The sequence below is a fragment of the Mchenga conophoros genome, linkage group LG22 (genome assembly GCF_057382185.1).
Source record: "Mchenga conophoros isolate Kocher_MC1m ecotype Shallow Benthic linkage group LG22, M_conophoros_male_GT1.1, whole genome shotgun sequence".
NCBI classification, from domain to species: domain Eukaryota; kingdom Metazoa; phylum Chordata; class Actinopteri; order Cichliformes; family Cichlidae; genus Mchenga; species Mchenga conophoros.
In genome coordinates, this window is record NC_140546.1 from 10,181,770 (window position 1) to 10,203,185 (window position 21,416).

General features: G+C 40.0%; 2 protein-coding genes across 7 annotated transcripts in view; both read left to right on the forward strand.

Moving 5' to 3' along the window:
* pleca (plectin a) overlaps positions 1–13,411 on the forward strand; it is a 112,997-nt gene extending 99,586 nt beyond the window's left edge. For all 6 annotated transcript variants that reach the window (XM_085261759.1, XM_085261754.1, XM_085261756.1 and 3 more), the window contains 3 exons: positions 1,837–5,184; positions 5,576–12,520; positions 12,613–13,411. In XM_085261759.1, coding sequence (XP_085117885.1) covers positions 1,837–5,184; positions 5,576–11,773 — 9,546 coding nt within the window. In that variant the 3' untranslated portion in view covers positions 11,774–12,520; positions 12,613–13,411. The remainder of the gene's footprint in view (positions 1–1,836; positions 5,185–5,575; positions 12,521–12,612) is intronic.
* Positions 13,412–17,827: 4,416 nt separating this feature from the next.
* On the forward strand, positions 17,828–21,184 carry LOC146548821 (uncharacterized). The gene is made up of 3 exons (XM_085261762.1): positions 17,828–18,418; positions 20,152–20,339; positions 20,473–21,184. Exons 1-3 carry the CDS (start codon positions 18,010–18,012, stop codon positions 20,617–20,619), a joined length of 744 nt encoding a protein of 247 aa, XP_085117888.1. The 5' UTR covers positions 17,828–18,009; the 3' UTR covers positions 20,620–21,184.
* The last annotated feature ends 232 nt before the right edge of the window (positions 21,185–21,416 follow it).

Here is a 21,416-nt window from a genome sequence, read left to right on the forward strand (position 1 = left end):
CATCACATCCCCACTACGCTATATGTCTCTCATTCCCCGACACTATGTGTATTTAGCCAAATCATTTCACACGATCTGTAAACATGACTGTGATTTGGCCCTGAATTCAGTCACATTTTCAAACTGCTCAACTGCTTTTCCAACAATTTAAATTTGATAATCACTTCTTCATTTCTTCCTGAAACCCCCCACACTCGTATTTTAAAGGCTTCAGGCTTCCTACCTTCTCAGATGCATTATTTTAAAATTTACCTTTGCTTCCCCTCCCCGCCCTTTTTTCTTCCTTTCTAACTTTCTGTTTTGTTTGATCCCTTTGACCTGCTCGCCAGTGCTTTGTCATGATGAGTATTAATCACGTGCTTAAGAGATGAATTAACCCCAAAGCACCAGGTATTTAAAAACAATCCTCTCAGCCCATTTCATTCGTCTTCACGTCAGATTCGTGTCTGTAGTGAAGGGAAGGTTCACGCGTATTTGGAAATCTTTCATTATTGACGGTGTTCTTGGTTCAGTAATAACTTAGGAACTTTAATTTCTCTGGCTGAGCATCAGCTTACTGTAAGATGTTGGTTTTGGAAGTCTAGATATTGTCATTTAATGAGATTTGCAAGCTATTATAATTGTTTCTCTTGCCTTAATAAATCAAATTATAATGTAGCTGATTGTTGACGGTACTGTTTAGCACCACAGCAAATTAAGATTTCACATTCTGATTAGCCTTTAGATTTTTAAAATCCCTGAATGGGAGCGGTGTTTTCACACGTCCAAAACTCAAAGATTCGTTTTAAAGAGAAAGACAAGCAGCAAAGCCAGTCAATTTTTTTTTTTGTTGTTGTTTATTTTACTACTTGTTGTGCCCGATAAATCTGCCAAATCAAACACGCAGAGCTAGCTGCTGTGGCAGCCCCTTATGAACAAGGGAGCTTGATAAATGACAGTTGAGTGATTGCTTCTAATGATTTCCTCTAGCAAATAAAATGTGGAAACTATGTTCTATTACAAAAGAAATCAGCTCCTCTCTCAAACCAGACGTCAGTTTAAAGGTCAATGTGACAGGTTTCTAAAGTGTTGAACCTTCCTTGTAGGTATCAGTCACCACAACAACACCTTCTTATCTAACAGAACTCATCTCAGACTTGAGGGATCTTGGATTTGTGTCGTGTCACGTGCATTTAAATCCAAGCTTGCTGTGTTAAATGTTACATGAAGTCATGCTGTGTTTGCTGCATCACTACGCTCGATGTTCTTTTCATCCCGATTGCTGCAAAAATATATATGTTTGATTATTTAATCTGCACTCGGCACTTTTTGCATGCTGCTAATTATTTATCATTTGCCTATTTTCTTTCCTATTATTTTACACTTTTCAATAAACCTATTTATGTTAAGAAAATCAATGAGTGGTGGAGAGAAATGTATAAAATTGTGACTGAATTAAATTCTAGCGATTACATATCCAAGTTTTTCACTAAAATACATCACCAGCAACAAAACCTCCACACCTTCAAAATATTAACACTGTGATGAGTTCACTTGTAAACAGAATTTGCAGTTGTTTTTACCAACTCCACAATAATAATGACCGTATAATATTACCAGACTTTTTACACAGATTATGCATGAAAGCAACTTGTAGTGTTGTCCGGTGTTGTGAAGTAAAGTGTCATACATTGTGTGCCATACGTTAAATGAACGTGAAAAGCATTTCCCAATGCAGAATTATCTCTCCAGTTAAAAATCTGTGTTGTGTATATTTAGCCATAACTATGCCTATAGTTGTATTTTATAATCTAAAACCTCTAACATGCAGCTCCCTTCACTCTTTTATTAATGCAGAAAGCTTCTGAAAAAGTTAAAGAAGCGGAGAGGAAACGGATGGCAGAGATGCAGGCGGAATTAGATAAGCAGAAACAGTTGGCTGAAGCTCACGCTAAGTCTGTGGCCAAAGCAGAGAAAGAGGCCGAGGAGCTGAAGTTAAAGATGAAGGAAGAGGCCAATAAGAGACAAGACGTTGCAGTGGATGCTGAAAAACAGAAGCAAAACATTCAGCAGGAGCTGCATCAGCTGAAGAGTCTGTCAGAGCAGGAGATCAAGTCCAAGAGTCAGCAGCTGGAAGAGGCGCTCATCAGTCGTACCAAGATCGAGGAAGAAATCCACATAATTAGGATTCAGTTGGAGGCAACAATGAAACAGAAGGGCACAGCTGAGACTGAGTTACAGCAGCTCAGAGACAAAGCTGCTGAAGCTGAGAAGCTCAGGAAGGCTGCTCAAGACGAGGCGGAAAGGCTTCGCAAACAGGTGACTGAGGAGACTCAGAAAAAGAAAAATGCTGAAGATGAGCTAAAGTGTAAATCTGAAGCCGAAAAAGAGGCAGCCAAACAAAAGCAGAAAGCACTGGATGACCTGCAGAAATTTAAACTACAAGCCGAAGAGGCAGAGAGGCGCATGAAACAGGCTGAGGAGGAAAAACTGAGGCAGATTAAAGTTGTAGAAGAGGTGGCACAGAAGTCTGCTGCCACACAGTTGCAAACCAAAGCTATGTCATTCAATGAACAGGCAACAAAACTGGAAGAATCCCTCAAGAAAGAGCAGGGAACTGTTCTTCAGCTACAGGAGGAAGCCGAAAAACTCAGGAAACAACAAGAAGAAGCTAACAAAGCCAGGGAGCAAGCAGAGAAAGAGCTGGAAACATGGAGACAGAAAGCCAATGAAGCCCTCCGCTTGAGGCTACAAGCTGAGGAGGAAGCTCAAAAGAAGAGTCAGGCTCAAGAGGAAGCAGAGAGGCAGAAGGTTGAAGCAGAGCGAGATGCCAAGAAAAGGGCTAAAGCTGAAGATGCTGCACTTAAACAGAAGGAGAATGCAGAAACGGAGCTGGAAAAACAGAGGAAATTTGCTGAACAGATAGCCCAACAAAAACTTTCTGCAGAGCAAGAATGCATACGCTTAAAGGCTGACTTTGAACATGCTGAGCAGCAGAGGGGTCTGTTGGATAGTGAGCTCCAGCGTTTGAAGAACGAGGTGAATGCTGCAGAAAAACAGAGAAAACAGCTCGAAGACGAACTGGCTAAAGTCAGAAGTGAAATGGACGCTCTGCTACAGATGAAGACTGAAGCTGAGAAGGTGACACTGTCAAACACAGAAAAGAGCAAACAGCTTCTTGAGTCTGAAGCGCAGAAAATGAAACAACTGGCTGAGGAAGCTGCTAGACTGAGATCAGTCGCCGAAGAGGCGAAGAAGCAGAGGCAGACTGCAGAAGATGAGGCAGCCCAGCAAAGAGCTGAGGCGGAAAAAATCCTTAAGGAAAAACTGTCTGCTATCAATGAGGCAACTCGGCTAAAGACTGAAGCGGAAATCGCCCTCAAAGCTAAAGAAGCAGAGAATGAAAGACTAAAGAGAAAAGCTGAGGAGGAAGCTTATCAAAGAAAGCTGCTGGAGGACCAAGCTGCTCAGCATAAGCTAGAGATTGAGGAGAAAATCACACACCTTAAGAGCTCATCTGACTCTGAGCTGGTGAGACAAAAAACTATTGTGGAAGAAACTTTGAGGCAAAAGAAGGTGGTCGAAGAGGAGATTCATATCATCAGAATCAACTTTGAGAAAGCCTCAAAAGAGAAGTCAGATCTAGAGGGTGAATTAAAGAAACTGAAGTATCTTGCAGATGAGACTGAGAAGAGCAAACTTAAGGCTGAAAAAGAGGCAGACAAACTAAAAAAGCTTGCTGCAGAGGAAGAGAAGAAGAGGAAAGAGGCTGAGGAGAAGGTGAAGAGGATAACTGCAGCCGAAGAGGAGGCAGCTCGTCAATGCAAAGCTGCTCAGGAGGAAGTCGAACGCCTCAAAAAGAACGCAGAAGAAGCGAATAAGCAGAAAGAGCAAGCTGAGAAAGAGGCAGAAAAGCAGGTCATTGTAGCCAAAGAGGCAGCACAAAAATGCAGTGCCGCAGAGCAGAAAACTCAAGATGTTCTCAGTAAGAATAAAGAAGATAGCCTTGCTCAGGAGAAGCTTAAAGACGAATTCAAAAATGCTAAGAAACTTGCAGAAGCTGCTCAGAAAGCCAAAGAGAAAGCTGAGAAAGAGGCTGCCTTGCTCCGCCAAAAAGCAGAAGAAGCTGAAAAGCTGAAGAAAGCTGCAGAAGAAGAAGCCGCTAAACAGGCCAAAGCTCAGAAGGATGCAGAGAAACTGAGAAAAGAAGCAGAGGAAGAGGCCTCTAAGCGAGCTGCAGCTGAGCAAGCAGCACTAAAGCAGAAGCAGCAGGCTGATGCAGAGATGGCCAAGCACAAAAAAGAGGCAGAACAAGCACTTACACAGAAGTCGCAGGTGGAGAAGGAACTGACACTGGTTAAACTTCAGCTGGATGAAACTGATAAGCAGAAGAAGGTGTTGGATGAAGAGCTTCAGCGAGTTAAAGGTGAAGTAAATGACGCTGTCAAGCAAAAGGCACAGGTGGAGGATGAGTTGTCGAAAGTCAAGATCCAGATGGAAGAACTCCTGAAGCTTAAGCTCAAAATTGAGGAAGAAAACCGGCGCCTGATGAAGAAGGACAAAGACAGTACACAGAAATTACTTGCAGAGGAAGCAGAGAAAATGAAGAGCCTTGCAGAGGAAGCTGCTAGACTCAGCGTGGAAGCTGAAGAAGCTGCCAGACAAAGGCAGATTGCTGAATCTGACTTGGCTGAACAGAGGGCACTTGCAGAGAAAATGCTAAAAGAGAAAATGCAGGCCATCCAAGAGGCTACAAAACTAAAAGCTGAAGCAGAGGAACTCCAGAAACAGAAGGACCAGGCACAGGAAAAAGCTAAAAAACTTTTGGAGGACAAACAACAGATCCAACAGCGCCTTGATAAGGAGACAGAGGATTTCCAGAAATCCCTGGAAGCCGAGCGAAAGAGGCAGTTTGAAGTTGCAGCTGAAGCAGAGAAACTGAAAGTGAAGGTGAAAGAGCTCAGCGATGCTCAAGCTAAAGCTGAAACGGAGGCAAAGAAATTCAAGAAGCAAGCCGACGAAGCAAAAACTCGTCTCCAACAGACTGAAAAACAAACGACAGAAATCGTTGTGCAGAAGTTGGAGACACAGAGGCTACAGAGCACGAGAGAAGCTGATGACCTGAAGAAAGCCCTAGCAGACCTTGAAAAGGAGAAAGAGAAACTGAAAAAGGATGCAGAGGAGCTTCAGAAGAAATCTAAAGAGGTATTGTGGCCTGTATTAACACTGCTATTCAGTTTAAAGACGCTTATAGTTAATATTGTCCTGTTAAACATGTAAGTGACAGTAGAGTGTTTGTGTTAGCATGCTTAAATACATTACAGAAGGATATAGTAGCAGTACAATATGTGTGTGTGTGTTTTTTTTAAGGGGCTGAATTTTGTTTTTATTGGGCAAAGCTAGATTAGCAGTACCCAGTCTAGCTAAATTAACTAACTGCTAACCGTAGCTTCATAGAGACATGAAAGTGTTATTGATATTTTAAATATATAGATATACTGAGTTATTTCTTCAAATATCTAAGATGCATTTATTGATGAGTGATATTTCACTAACAGTTTACTGCCGTTTTAAAAAAATATATTTTTCTTAACAGATGGAAAATGCCCAACAAGCACAAATTGAGCAGCAGAAAGCTATACTTCAGCAGTCTTTCATCACTGAGAAGGATGTCCTGTTGAAGAGAGAAAAGGCTGTTGAAGATGAGAAAAAGAAGCTTGAAAAGCAGTTTGAGGATGAAGTAAACAAGGCCAAGGCTCTTAAAGATGAACAAGAACGTCAGCGTAAGCTAATGGACGAGGAAAGGAAGAAACTTCAGGCCATTATGGATGAAGCTGTAAAGAAACAAAAGGAGGCTGAAGCAGAGATGAAAAACAGAGAGAGAGAATTGGATGTGCTAGAAAAGAAAAGGATTGAACAAGAAAAACTTTTGGAAGAGGAGAACAAAAAGCTCAGAGAGAGACTTCAGAATCTTGAGGTTGCTTCAAAGCAGGGTTCATCAACAACAAAAGAAATCGAAGTTCAGACCGATGAGGTCCCGGAGGAACAGCTAGTTGCTATGACAATGGTAGGAACAACAAAGAAAGTTTTCAATGGCTCTGTTGAGGATGGGCTGAAGAAAGATGGAGAATCAATGTTGGCATTTGACGGAATAAGAGAGAAGGTTCCTGCTGAAAGGCTTCATGAAGTTGGTGTCTTGACCAAGAAGGAATTTGATAAATTGAAAAAGGGCAAAGTTTCTGTACAAGAACTCGGAAAAACAGAGAAGCTAAAAGCATATCTTAAGGGAGAGAGCTGTGTTGGAGGCGTCCTGACTCCTTCCAAAGAAAAAATGAGTCTCTATCAGGCCATGACAGAGAAGAAGATTACTCCAAACACTGCTACAATGCTCCTGGAAGCTCAAGCAGCATCAGGCTTCATTGTTGATCCAGTGAAAAACAAGCTTCTGTCTGTAGATGAGGCTGTTAAGGAGGAGTTAATTGGCCCTGAACTTCATGACAAGATGCTGTCTGCAGAGCGGGCAGCCACTGGTTTTAAAGATCCTTTTACTGGAGCCAAAATCTCTCTTTTTGAGGCCATGAAGAAGGGACTTATTGAGAAGGATCAGGCCACCAAATTCCTAGATGTACAGCTTGCAACTGGTGGCATTATTGACCCCATCAACAGCCACAGAGTTCCCCTTCAAACAGCCTACAAGCAGGGTCAGTTTGATGCAGATATCAACAAAAAACTCAGCGATCCCAGCGATGACTGCAAGTTATTCATTGACCCAAGCACACAGGAGCAACTCACTTATAAACAGTTACTGGAAAAATGCAACAAGGATGCAGAGACTGGCCTGCTGATATTAACAGTGACAGAGAAAGCAGCTCAAACAGAGAGAACATACACAGATGTGGAGACTAAAGACATATTCAGTAAATCAAACGTTGATGTTCCTTTTGGAAAGTTCAAAGGAAAAACTGTCACCATTTGGGAAGTCATAAATTCAGAATACTTCACAGAAGAACAAAGAAGAGAGCTGATCCGTCAGTACAAGACTGGCAAGATCACAGTGGAAAAGATCATCAAAATTGTCATCACTGTTGTGGAAGACAAGGAGAAGAACAAGGAAAATGTGTTCAATGGCTTGAGGGCTCCAGTCTCTGCCAATGAACTGCTAGAGTCCAAGGTTATAAACAAAGATGTGTTCAACAAGTTGAGTAATGGAAAGATAACAGTCAAAGAGATCTCTGAGATGGATCCTGTGAAGAAGGCACTGAATGGGACGCCCAGCATTGCTGGACTGTTCTATGAACCAACCAAGGAGAAAATGCCTTTCTATCAAGCTATGAAAAAAGAATTACTTTCTCCAGAAACGGCCTTGAATCTTCTTGAAGCTCAAGCAGCAACAGGGTTTATAATTGATCCTGTAAAAAATGAAAGAGTCCCCGTTGATGAAGCTGTTAAGTCGAGTCTTGTTGGCCCAGAGCTGCATGAGCGTCTTCTGTCAGCAGAGAGAGCTATCAGTGGCTACAGAGATCCATACACAGGAAAAAATGTATCTCTATTTGAAGCCATGAAAAAAGGCCTTATCAAGAGAGAACATGGCATCCGTCTGCTAGAAGCACAACTTTCAACAGGTGGAATTATTGACCCCATTAAAAGCTATCGCATCCCACATGAAATCGCCTGCAAGCGTGGGTATTTTGACGAAGAAATCGGCAAGACCTTGAACACAAACACAGACGAGACAAAGGTCTTCTGTGATCCCAACTCACAAGAGGATGCAACTTATGCTCAGCTCTTGAATAAATGTGTCATAGACAAAGAAACTGGACTTCCATTGCTCTCTCTCTCAAAGAAGGCTCCAAAGCCAAAGGAAGACAAACAGATTACAGAAGCTAAAACAAAGGAAGCTTTGAACCAAGCCACCATGGAACTGGAGTATGGACCTTTCAAAGGGAGGAAAGTCACAATCTGGGAAATCATACACTCTGAATACATCACTGAGGAACAAAGGATAGAACTGATTCGCCAGTACAGAATGGGTTATGTGACAATTGAAAAGCTGATAAAGATTGTGATAACAATGGTTGATGAAAAAGAAGACAAAACAAAAGAAGAGGCCTGCTTTGAAGGCTTAAGGGCTCTAGTCACTGCCAGTTCATTACTTGATTCCAACATCATTGATAAGGCTACATTTGAGCAACTCCAAAATGGTAAAAAGACACCCAAAGAAGTCAGTGAAACTGATAAAGTCCGGAAGTACCTGCGGGGCACAGACCGCATTGATGGTATCACAATGGGAGATTCAGATGAAAAGTTAAGCATCTATCAAGCAATAAAAAAAGGTATTTTGCAACAGAGCACTGGGCTCACATTACTTGAGGCCCAAGCAGGAACTGGTTTCATAACAGATCCGGTCAAAAACCTGAAATACTCTGTAGATGATGCTGTGAAAGCTGGAGTCGTTGGTCCAGAGCTTCATGAGAAACTCCTCTCAGCAGAAAAAGCAGTGACAGGATACAAAGATCCATATACAGGCAATAAAATTTCTCTGTTGCAAGCCATGAAGAAAGAGCTTGTACTGAGGGAGCATGCTATTCCTCTTCTTGAAGCCCAGTTTGCCACTGGAGGGATAATTGATCCAGTTAGCAGCCATCGTGTTCCCAATGATGTGGCCATTCAGCGTGGCTACTTCAGCAAACAAATGGCTAAATCTTTCAGTGAACCCACAGGTGATGTTAAGGGCTTCACTAATCCCAACACCAATGGAAGAGTGACCTACAAGGAGCTGCTGGAGAAATGCAAAAGAGAGCCCAACACTGGTCTGTGCTACCTCCCCCTGTCAGAGGTTGAATCTCCTGCTCCTGTTGAGAAGTCTTACCAGTACTCAGAGGAGCAAGCCCAAACAGATCTAGCTAATACTCAAATTGACATCCCACTCAAGAGTTTTGCAGGAAAGAGTATGACCATTTGGGAAGTCATGAACTCAAATTTTCTTCCAGCAGAAGAGAGGCGCCGCCTCATGGAGCAGTATCGCTTGGGGCAAATCACAAGAGAAAGAATGCTAATTGTCATCATTGAAATAATTGAACAAAGGGAGACACTAAAGTCTGAGCAGAGTATGTCATGTGATGTAATCAGAAGAAGGGTTACGATTGATGAGCTGTACAATGCCCGAATTATTGACTTGCACACATACAACCTTCTGAAACAAGAAAAGATGAATATTCGGGAAGTAATGGAAATGCCAACAGTAAAGCAGTACCTCTTTGGCACTGGTTGTATTGCTGGAATTATGTCAGACAGTCCTCCCAAGATCAGCATTTACCAGGCTATGAAGAATGGAAAGATTAAGCCCGAAGTTGCTTTGAATCTCCTTGAGGCCCAAGCTGCGACTGGATTCATGATTGATCCAGTTAAAGACGAACTTCTAACAGTTGATGAAGCTGTACGTAAGGGGCTTGTAGGTCCTGAACTCCATGATAAACTTCTCTCTGCTGAGAGAGCAGTTACAGGTTACAAGGATCCATACACTGGAAAAGTGATTTCTCTCTTTCAGGCAATGAAAAAAGACCTCATATCTGAGGATTATGCCTTAAGGCTTTTGGAGGCCCAGAATGCCACTGGAGGACTGATGGATCCTGAATACTACTTCCATCTCCCCATAGATGTTGCCATGCAGCGTGGATACATCAACAAGGAGACACTAGAGAGAATAACTGAGCCTACTGCGGATGTGCGAGGTTATACTGATCCAACAACAGATGAGAAACAGTCCTATGCTCAGCTGCTGAAAAGATGCAGAGTGGATAAAGAAAGTGGTTTGCGGCTGCTTTCACTGGCAGACAGAAGGCTTCTCTTTAAGGGTCTAAGAAAACAAATCACTGTGGATGAGCTGCTCCGCTCGCAGATTATCAACCAAAAGACATACAGTGATCTCACTGAGGGGATCATCACAGTGGAGGAGGTCAGCAGGGATGTGAAGAAGTACCTTGAGGGGACCAGCTGTATTGCTGGTGTGTTTGTAGAATCAAGCAAAGACCGTCTATCAATTTACCAAGCGATGAAGAAAAACATGATCAGACCAGGGACTGCCTTTGAGCTTCTTGAGGCTCAAGCTGCCACAGGTTATGTAATTGATCCAATTAAGAACCTAAAACTAAATGTCAATGAAGCTGTTAAAATGGGTGTTGTTGGTCCAGAGTTTAAAGACAAACTCCTCTCAGCTGAGCGAGCTGTGACAGGCTACAAAGACCCTTATTCTGGCAAGGTTATCTCTCTTTTCCAGGCAATGAAAAAGGGACTCATTCTGAAAGACCATGGCATTCGTCTGCTGGAGGCTCAGATCGCTACTGGTGGAATAATTGATCCACAAGAGAGTCTCCGATTGCCAGTAGAAACAGCCTATGAACGTGGCCTCTTTGATGAAGAAATGAATGGTATCCTCACTGACCCTTCTGATGACACCAAGGGCTTCTTTGACCCCAACACTGAGGAAAACCTCACCTACCTGCAGCTGATGGAGAGATGTATGATAGACCCAGAGACTGGCCTTGCTCTTCTGCTACTGAAAGAAAAGAAGCGTGAGAGAAAGACATCGTCCAAATCTTCTGTTCGCAAACGAAGGGTTGTCATCGTCGATCCAGAGTCTGGCAAAGAGATGTCTGTGTATGAAGCGTATCAGAAAGGACTTATTGACCACCAGACCTATCTAGAACTTGCAGAGCAGGAGTGTGAATGGGAGGAAATTACTATCACTTCATCTGACGGAGTTGTGAAATCCATGATCATTGATAGGAGGTCTGGTCGACAGTATGATATCGATGATGCAATCTCAAGGGGCTTGATTGATAAGTCGGCCCTGGATCAGTATCGATCAGGAATGCTGTCCATCACAGAATTTGCAGACATGCTATCTGGAAATATGAGCGGAAGCAGATCACGCTCATCCTCCTTTGGCTCCTCTTCTTCCTACCCCATGAGCCCAATACCTTCCATAAAAACACCAGCAACCACATGGACTGACCCAACAGAGGAAACTGGCCCTATAGCTGGTATTTTAGACACAGAGACATTAGAGAAGGTGTCTGTCACAGAGGCCATCCACAGAAACCTTGTTGATAATATAACAGGTCAAAGGCTGCTGGAAGCTCAGGCCTGCACAGGAGGCATCCTTGACCCAAACACTGGAGAGAAATTCTCAGTTGCAGATGCAATGAATAAAGGGCTTGTGGATAAAATTATGGTGGACCGTATCAGTTTAGCTCAGAAGGCGTACAATGGATTTGAAGATCCAAGGACTAAAACCAAAATGTCAGCAGCCCAAGCTCTAAAGAAAGGCTGGCTGTACTATGAGGCCGGACAACGGTTCCTAGAGGTCCAGTATCTCACCGGTGGATTGATTGAACCGGATGCTACAGGCAGAGTCTCCATAGATGAGGCCGTGAGGAAGGGCACCTTAGATGCACGCACTGCACAGAAGTTACGAGACGTTAGTGCATATTCAAAATACCTCACGTGCCCTAAAACCAAGCTGAAGATCTCCTACAAGGATGCAATTGAAAGGAGCATGACAGAGGAGGGAACTGGTCTGCGACTACTTGAAGCCTCATCTCAGTCAAGCAAAGGCCTTTACAGTCCCTATAGCATCAGTGGGTCTGGCTCTGCTTCTGGTTCACGGTCTGGCTCTAGAACTGGTTCCAGGTCAGGCTCCAGAAGAGGCAGCATGGATGCTACAGGATCAAGCTTCACAACAACCTTCTCTTCTTCTTCCTACAGTTCCCCAAGCTATGGCCGCAGATACTGATCTGTAAGGGAAGGATGTGCTATAAAGCCACAATGCTCACCAGATGCCTAACTCTCAGTGGAATAAAGACTACCTTTATTCTGCTCTGCATGGGGCTGTTACATAACTTTCAAATTGAATTATTTTGTTTATTGTATATGTCACATTTACATTTAGTGTTCATGCTTTCTCATCAGACTTTCTGATTATGTACTGTAAGCAGCTAGCAACCGCTCATTATTTTCAGTATCTATCACAGATGTTTCAAGTATACATGATATTTTTTAAGTTTAACATCATAAGCATTTACTGTTCCAAAAACACTTAAATGAAATACCGTGTTACACTGTAACCAAAAGTGTTCATGACCCTTAGCTTAAACTGTTAGAACCAAATTGGATGTAAAAACTCAAATTCCTGTACATGTGTATATTTCTGAAAATTTTATCTAAAGAAAGATAAAAAGCAACTCTGCAGAGCAGAATATTGAGTCTCCTGAGGATTAATAAAACCGCTTTAAGGATATGCCAAGCTTCAAGATCTTTTGTCTCCTGGGCAACACTGCCGTACAGACTCTACCCGTATCTGAAGTCTTCTCCATTCCCATTTGTCTGTCTTAAAACCTGGACTTCCAAGAGCAAGCTCCCACAAATGAAACGATAATGTAGCTTAATATGACCATTAACACCGTCAGACACTTCTGGACTTTACACATCAAACTTCAAGACCAACACAATTAAATTCCAGCCTTTCTGGACACTTTAAAAGGTAGGTAGACATTTATGATTTGATTACTTACATTTTGTGATTGTGTAATTCAGGGAAGTCTAATGTTTGTGTTGAATTCTTCTGATTCACAGTTCACCTTGCTCAGATGTCTTCCAGAGACCCATGGTGTAATTTGGACTTTGACCTTCACTGTAATCAAGAATTTTATGCAACAGCACTGAAACACATTTGCGCATATAATATTTTATCAGTTTGTTTTAACAGTGGACCATTTTGAAACTTGCATCCAACCTTGAACTCATTTAAATAAAGGCCTAAACCATGCTTTGTAAGTGCCTGCAAAATACTGTTTAACACTTTACTGGGTTGATGAGTATTAGGAGACGTTTCATGCTGTAAACTGACTGAAAAAGCAGTGCTATCCATAATTTAATAAATAGTGTGTTATCAGGTAAGCCTTTTTACAGTCTGTTCCAGTATGTCACAAATACTTCAAGTATTTTTCCCCCTTCAAAGGCAAATAATGTCTGTACAGTATACTGACGATTATACAGAGCGCAGTTGCTATAAGCCATGAGTTAGCATTTCTTTGAGAAAGACCTTTAAGCTTTGCACCAGACCCAGTATTTGTATTTTACACTACGTATAGCTGTTTTCAGTTAAATCTCCTTTGTAAACACAATGGATCTGTATCATTTTATTTTCATACTCTAAACGTGCATGAATAACTAACATTTAAAAGGTGCAAAAATGAAATCCATCTGTATCCATTAAAGCGTTTTGTTTTGTTATATTTTGAAAGGTTTGAAGGATGTATTTTACTGAGGGTCGTCAAGCCTTGTTTAAAATGGTGTATTTATAATAAAAATGGTGATGAGGAATTTTAATGTAACACCCACCCTGTGTAAATAAACAGGAAAATGAAATGTTTTCTCAAGTGTATTCATTGCAATGAAGAATATTTAGCAGTTTTCAGTCAACTATGAGCAACACATTCACTGATTAAAAATGTCGGTGCATGGTCTATTTTTTTTTTTAAGTACATCAATATAGACTAGTTTACTGGGGGTTTAATCCTATAATTAAACTTTATTTTTATTCGTAGTCTTTATATGACAGTGGAGAAAGTAGCCACAGCTACAAAGTGCACTGACAGGCTGCCGGACACTGGCGCCACCGGGCCCTCTGACCACTGCTGGTTCTCAGTCATCCAGGTCATCGTAGTCAAAGGAGCTTGCAAAGAAAAGCATCTGGACTTCTTTAAGTTGCTTGAAGACGTTTCACCTCTCATCCAAGAAGCTTTTTAGTATCTTGCCCAAGGATATTTGGCATAAGCAGCCAGGAGGCAGCCTGGGATTGAACCACGACCTTCTGATTTGTGGCTGACCTGCTCTGCGACCTGAGCTACAGCCACAGCATGGATGTAATGCATCGATGGCCAAAACTTCATCCCCTTAGCTATAGATTGAAATAAAATTTTAAAAAAGTTATGAGAAAAGAAATACATAATTTAAACCAAATTCATTTACATTTTATTCATATGCTCAGTCTGCAACTGGATTGAAATGTGTATCAGTTACAGAGGGAGGGAGGGTTAATCTTTGGAACTGTCCGGAAAAAATTAAACATACCAAAATTACACTTTTGTACAAAAATTGCATTATTATCCAGTAGTGTGATAACGTTTCAGTGTCAAGTTACTTGATGATGATAAGAGCTCATCTGGAGCTGGGCTAACATGAGAGGTTTACTATATTTAATTTTTCTTCTTCTGCCGTGATTTAAATCTAAGGTTAAAGGTATGTTTGATTTAATTTTCCTCATGTGTGGATTGTTTTGTCAGAGGCACGTTTGATGTCCTTCGGCTACAGCTTAATTTTTCTGTGATGTAAATAAAACAAAAAACTTTAGTTACAACAAAAATAAATGAGGCAGTTGTTAATAAGTAGCAGGAAAAGAGCTATTCAGATCTAAAAAAAAATATAGATCTGTCGCGTTCCCATTTCTTGAGCTGGGGGTAGATTTGCCAGATCGTGGTAAGGTTGAGGGATTTCAGGACTTTGGGTCTGTTCAAGGGTGTAGATTTGGCATGGACGGAAGGGACGTGTCCCCACCAATATCCAGCGATTATTGAATTGTCCCCACCAATAATTTGATCTCTGCGAATAAAGAAAAACAAACCCGATAGAAAGAAAAAACGATCTGTCAACGTCTCATCCATCCAGCGGTGCAGAAAGAGTCAAATTACGTTCTCTACTGGAGTCCTACGTCATGTGACAAATCTGGCCAATGTGATTGGCTGTGCCTTTCAGGGAGCTCTGTTTAGTTTTAGCAGCGGCAAACCTGCGCTGTGAGGAGGACGGCAGGAAAACGGAAGATCCTGGATATAAGAAAGTATTTTTCAAAGAAACCTGTAAGTCGCTTAAAGTCAAGTTCACTCATAAAATGTGTCCGTCACAATAACGTTACAGGCTATGCTAGGCTTTGGCCCACATCAGTCTAAAACTGTATGCAACCATGAATAACGTGTTTTGGAAACTAACTGCACAACATGCAGCACTATTAGTTATCTCAGTCTCCCACAGTAGCATTTCTAATTTTGATTGAAACTGTCAGAGAAAACGGCAGCCTCGAGCAAGTCAGGGTATTAGTTTACAGAGGCTGTTAAAATTATATGTCTAACGTTAAAATGTTGGTGACACAATAATTTCATCCTAGTGGTACTGACATATTCATAGGGTTAATTTTTGAGACAAAATATCATGAGGTAGTTATGATTTTGCAAATATTCCACCTTTTAGTGCAGTTTGCACAAATTGTTTTTAAAATGCACTCACCCTACAAACATTACTGATGAGTCAAGATCTGCACAAATTGACAGAAACACTGAAGCAGCTCCACATTTTATTCTTATTGTCATGTATGTCCTATTTGTCAGGTGACAGAAGAACCAACACAAAGCTCAGAGAGCAATGGTGACACAAGATCACAGGTGAAGTTGGATGATGACTTGGTGGTTCATGACTGTATTTGAAGCACATGTGTGGCTGCATGTATTTGGAATGTCTCACTGTTATTCATCAGGTGACAGGCAGCTCTGCCATGTTGTAGCTCGGACAGAGGTGAAGAGGCAAGGTCACAGGTGACTGACTGATGATTTGGTGCTGTAGATTAACTAGTATTTATTAAATACTAATTAATACTAAATAATTATTAACAATTGTTAGGCTGCTGGTGTAAATTGATTCATTAGTGTTTATTTGACAAAGAATCTGAATTGACACGTCTCACTTTTTATATGGCACGAATCAATGTGTTATTTTATCATGTGGCAATATGTCCTAGTGCAGTCAGAGGGGAAGAGCCAGGGCCAAAGGTGAGGCACATCAAGCACATAGTAATAATTTTAATCTGAGGATAAAACGCATATACTGAGGCTGGAAGAAGCTTCAGTGCTCTCAGAAGACTAAAAACATGGCTAAGGTCAACAGTGACTCAAATGAGATTAAACAATGCTGCTGTATGCCATGTCCACCAGGAGAGCTGGACAGTATAGATGTAAAACAAATATGCCAGCAGTTTATCTCAGTTAACGAGAGGAGCAGGCATGTGTTTGGCTCCTTCACATAGCGGACATTGAGTTTTTGTGTGGGACACCAACAGTCCGTGTCTGTTGCTGTAACAGTAGTTCATGTTTAGAATAAAAAATCCCAGCTCACTGAGTTGATAGGGGCAATGGTGCCTAAAATGTTGCATAATTTTGCTGAGAGATCTTTTACTTTGTGGTAATCTTAGATGAGTAGTTTTATGGACAAAAACCAGCAGGTCATTCAGTGTTCCCTTAGTGCTAATGTATCAGAGATGTTGGTGTACTGTAACTGAACTAATGTTGTTAATTTCTTAAAGTCATATTCTTTTATTGTCATGACTCTATTTTTATTTTTGTATGATACCTGATTTATATGGAATATGGCTGAAGTAAACTAAAGTCTAAAATACTTAAGCAATTTAACATTATATATTTCACATATAAAACTATGAATTGTAATTTTAAATGGTTTAAAAGCATGTAGAATAGCACATGTAGGCAAGTATATTTCTCCTTTTTTTTTTTTTTATCAAGAAGCAAAGACAAAAAAGGGGGGAAAAAAAGAAACAGGGCAGGGTTCGGTGGTTGAATCATCCGTCCCCACCAATGCCAAAACCAAATCTACGCCCTTGGGTCTGTTCATGGTAATCTTTTTTTAAAAAACAGATTTTTTTTCATGTACTCAAATTTATGGGACATTTTTATTATAATGTAGTAAAAGAAAAAAAGACCAATTCTGAGCCAGGAAATTAACATGAAAATGAAATAATTCATACAAACAGTATCTCTTCAAAAAAAAAAAGATCTACATTTTTTTGTCTCTGTCTTAAATGTTAACCCTCAGGCTGTGTTTGAAAATATTTATTGTGTGTAAAAATTTGCTTAAATGTTTTTTTGTTTGTTTGTTTTTGATGGGCAGTAAGAGATAAGAGGTGTTCAACTATTTGATTTCAACATCTTATAGTTTCTCCTCAAACATTTGTGCTGCCTTCAGAGGCTCCAAATGCAATTATAAATCAGTAATTTCTTAAATAGGATTTAATTTGCATAAGTAGGCTATATATCATATTTCTATCTAGAAGATAACAAGGATCTGTTCATTTGCTCCTCCTTGAAAAAACTGCAAAAAAACAAAACAAAAAAAAACAAAACCTTAAATAAAAGTGCACGTAGCCTATTCACTTTTTCTTGGTTTCTTTGGTTCGTTCCCCAAATTATCCTTAAAAAATTTCAAAGCACCAAGTTCTTGAAATGCTTTATGCAAACCAGCACCACATCTTTTGCCTCTCAAAACTACCTCATGTCGCTTTCATCATATGCATTGTTTAAAAGAAAGTCGGAAAAACCTGCTGTCAGTTTTATTTATATAGCGCTGTTATGGAGGCTGATACAAGATTGCGCAGGGTTTCACTGCAATCAGCAGAAGAGACCCAGTTACTGAAGCAAGTGTTATAGCTGTACAGCACAGTGGAAAAAAAAACTTTGCAGCTGACACCTGCACTGGGTGGATTAAAAAAAAGTCCAAGGTTTTGGTGAGGTTTTGCAAAACTTACTCTCAAACTAACGAAATTATACGAATGACATACTGTACAAATGACATTTTGCTGTAGGTTTATCTTTACTTATAAAAAATTATCTAAAATGTACATTTCGTTCTAAGATGTAATGAGAAACATTTTTGCCCCAGAGTGACCTGACATTAGCAGCCTGCTCTTACCAATCAACTTGCCAAATTTGATTGGTCAGGCAAATTGAGAAACTCAGCACTTGATTGGCTCACTGCCCGTGGGACAATGAGAGTGACAGATTTCCCAGACTTGAAATTGATACTTTTTCCTCTGTATCTCTCTCTCGCTCTTTTTTTTTAAAACATAGTTCACGTTGGGTCACACGAGTGGGCCCATTTGGTTGATTTAGTGCGGACACCACGGTTAATGAAATGTCCGTGTCTTTACCTAAAGACTCAGCAGGGACAAACGACTACGCAGGGAAGCCAAAATGCGCCCGGTGCCGACACCACGGGATTATCGTCCCGAAGAAGGGCCACACAAAAATCTGCCCTTTCTTGAAGTGCCAGTGCTGGAAATGCTACCTGATAACGGAGAGGACGAAGATCGCCGCCCTACAGAGGGAAATGAAAAGAGCCGTGAAAGAGACCCGGCCTGGAGCCAGAAGGGTTAACGCGCAGGGGGACAAGGCTTTTGGGACCTCGAACCCAGATGGGGGTGCTCCATCCACATCTGAACCGATGTGCCCGCCACCCGCCTACCCTTGGAGTAGGCCTGAGGCGGGAGGACAGCCCGAGTCCGTCTGTCGCGACAGCAGGGATGTGCTGCCGTCGGCTGGTGGTAAATTTACACCTCTCACTAAGCTAATACTGTTAATTATGAAATATGAAACGTTGAGCTCAACGGACTGGATTAACGTGAAGTGGGAAAGTCGTTAATATAAGCAACGAATTAGCGAATTAAACGAATTAGCAAAATTAGCAAAAAATTTAAAACTCAACTGACATCTTTCTCTCTCTCCTGTATTAGCATGTATGGGAGCTTGTTTCCGCCAATAAATACGAACTTTTGACTGGCAGAATTAAGCCAACTGTCCGGTTACTATATCGCTATTAAAATTTCTTAATTGCTTAATAGCTCAAATTTTTAAGGTTATTATCTCAATTTGTAGTTATTTTCACAGAAATTTGAATTAGTAAATTGAAATTTTGAAATAATAATCTGACATTCTTATGTCCTTCATAGGATTTCAGTTGATAGATTGTTTTGGAAAAAACAAAAACAAAAAAACCCCAATATAGTTTTGTTTTTGTCAACTTTTCAGTTCATGGATGAAGGATGACAGGCTGCCAGACTGAAGTATTAGACTTAAATGAATTAAGTTTGAGGCAATTAATCAGATCAAATCACATTTTCAAATCATGTAAAAGCTATTTTGTAATAAAACCCTTCAGTCTGGCAAAAACAATGCTAAAACGATGAGAGCCTCTGCTGAACTTCTGGACAATAGGTCCTAACATTAGTGAATTCTGAAAATGCTAAATGAATGTGTCATGCAGATAAGTGTATTACAGAAAGGGTTAGACTGTTGTTGTGTAGCATTTCCTTTTTAAAATGGACCGCTCCAACTTTATGTCAACACTTACTGAATAAAGAAAGAAAGAAAAAAAAGATAGATTGTTTTGGTTTTTTTTTTTAAATTATTATTATTATTTGTTTTTAATGCATCTACATATGCATTAAAAACATATGCATGATTCTGAATTAAATACCTGCACAAAAAAAGAGAAAAAAGTGTGAGAGAATAGTTTGACTTGTCTTTTCACAAATGTAATATCTTTAGGACATTAAGAGGGACAGAGAGGGGCTGAAGTTAGCAGGTTTAAACCTCATGGAGCACTGATATTCTAATTCATACAAAGTGAGACATTTTACTGTGACTTATTTAAAGTATAAAAGTAATACTAATGATAATTTTGTTTATGGTCTTTGCTGATTATTCTTGTCACAAAGTTTAACAACTTGTGCCGGAGGTGCACCCACTTGATGAAATATTCAGTGTTATTGTTTCATTATATATAACAATAAACTATATAATTAAATAGTTTAAACTACATTCATAAACTGTATTTGTTAATATTTGCATAATCATTGATGTGGGTGTACATCCATGCAAACGAATCTCTTTTTTCTTTTCCACTGTGCATCTAATTTTGTGTGATTTTTTTTTTAAATATTACTGACCTACTTTGTCTTGTCTTGTATTTATTTTATTTATTTATAATATTTATTGTATTTATTGGGCTATTCTCACTATTTTTTAGGAATTTCCTGGGTAAATAAATAATATCTTATTTTTCTCATTTCATCTGATCTTTTAAATTCTGTGTGTTATAGTGTATTTTCATCTTGATCCATAGTTTTGGGTTAACCCCTAAAAAAATAAATAGACTTAATAACTCAAAATTTAGACTTACTCAGAAGTAACCTAAAAATGTCTTCAGTGTTGAGTGTGAATAAGAGTTGTGTCTTTAAATGTACAGTAGCTTATAATGCTTTATCTTTCCTTCCAGATTCACCTTTTTTCAGTGAATTCAGGCAGATGGCACGTCTGCCTCTTGTTCACTTTCCAGTTAGCATGCCAGGCTATCACGCCAGCAGCTATCCCTCTCCATCTCATCAATTCCTGCCCAAAATGTGGCTGCCCCCTGTACATGTTGGGTACCTTTACCCTCCCCCACTACAGCCTGGTCCTCCAGCTGTAAGCCACTGTTTCTACTACACTACATGAAAGATGTGCTGAAAAAAATGGCTGCAATGATCTTCGAAATGTTTCGTTAATATTGTTTAGACAGAGATGTGTAATGCAATAAATATGCTTGTATCTCTGTCAGGCTTGCAGGGGAGCCTTCTTTACCCATCAGTCACTGCCTGAGACTTTTAAGGAAGAGCTGATGTCACGGCAGCACCCACCACCTCCTGCACCCAGAGCCACTGAGCAGGAAGCTGCTCAGCAAGTTGATGAGGGGAATGAATCATAAAAAAAATATGTATGTATGTTTTCCCTGTTATTAAGTTATTGTGTTTCTTGTTCCAGTTCATGTTTAGGTTCTTGAATTGTTGTTGAATTGTTTAAAATTTATAGGTTACACATCTGTTTTATTTTCTGGATTTTCAAAATCAGTTGTTAAATGTTTTATTAGGATTTTATTTTATTTTTTAAAATATTTACTGTTGTTCAAATTTCCATTAAAGTATATGTCAACATATCTATGTAGCGTTTCCTTTATATATATTTTTATTTTATTATAGTTTGTTTTGTAACTGAGCCATATTGTTTGGTAGTTGTTGTTTTCTTTTGTTTGTTTGTTTTGTTGTTGTTTCCGAGCACTTTGAATTAGCCCCTGAATTCTGCAAGTTGTCCACAAGGGGGAGCAGATACACTTTCAGTCTAATCCAGGGGTTTCAAACTGACTTCAGTGACTCCACACAGTCAAGTTATAGCTCAGTTGTTCAAATTAAACAGTTATATGTGAGTTATTCAAATTAAATAACATTATTTTTAGTGTATATAATTCATTTGATTTGTAAAGGTCAAAAATACTTTGACCATGGGGTCATTTTTGCAGATGTGTAGTAATACAGGAACAGCAGTGCAGTTTATTAGAAAACTGAAGATATTCACTGCAGTTCTCACCAAACCATCGGGTGATATCGGACTTTTCTAAAGTCTGGCTTTTATCCAGTGACTGTGAAGAAAGAAGGGAAGTTTTTTTTCTGTGTTTTTGAAGTCAAACTTACCCAAACAATTCCAAACATGCACCACTCTACCCGCAGT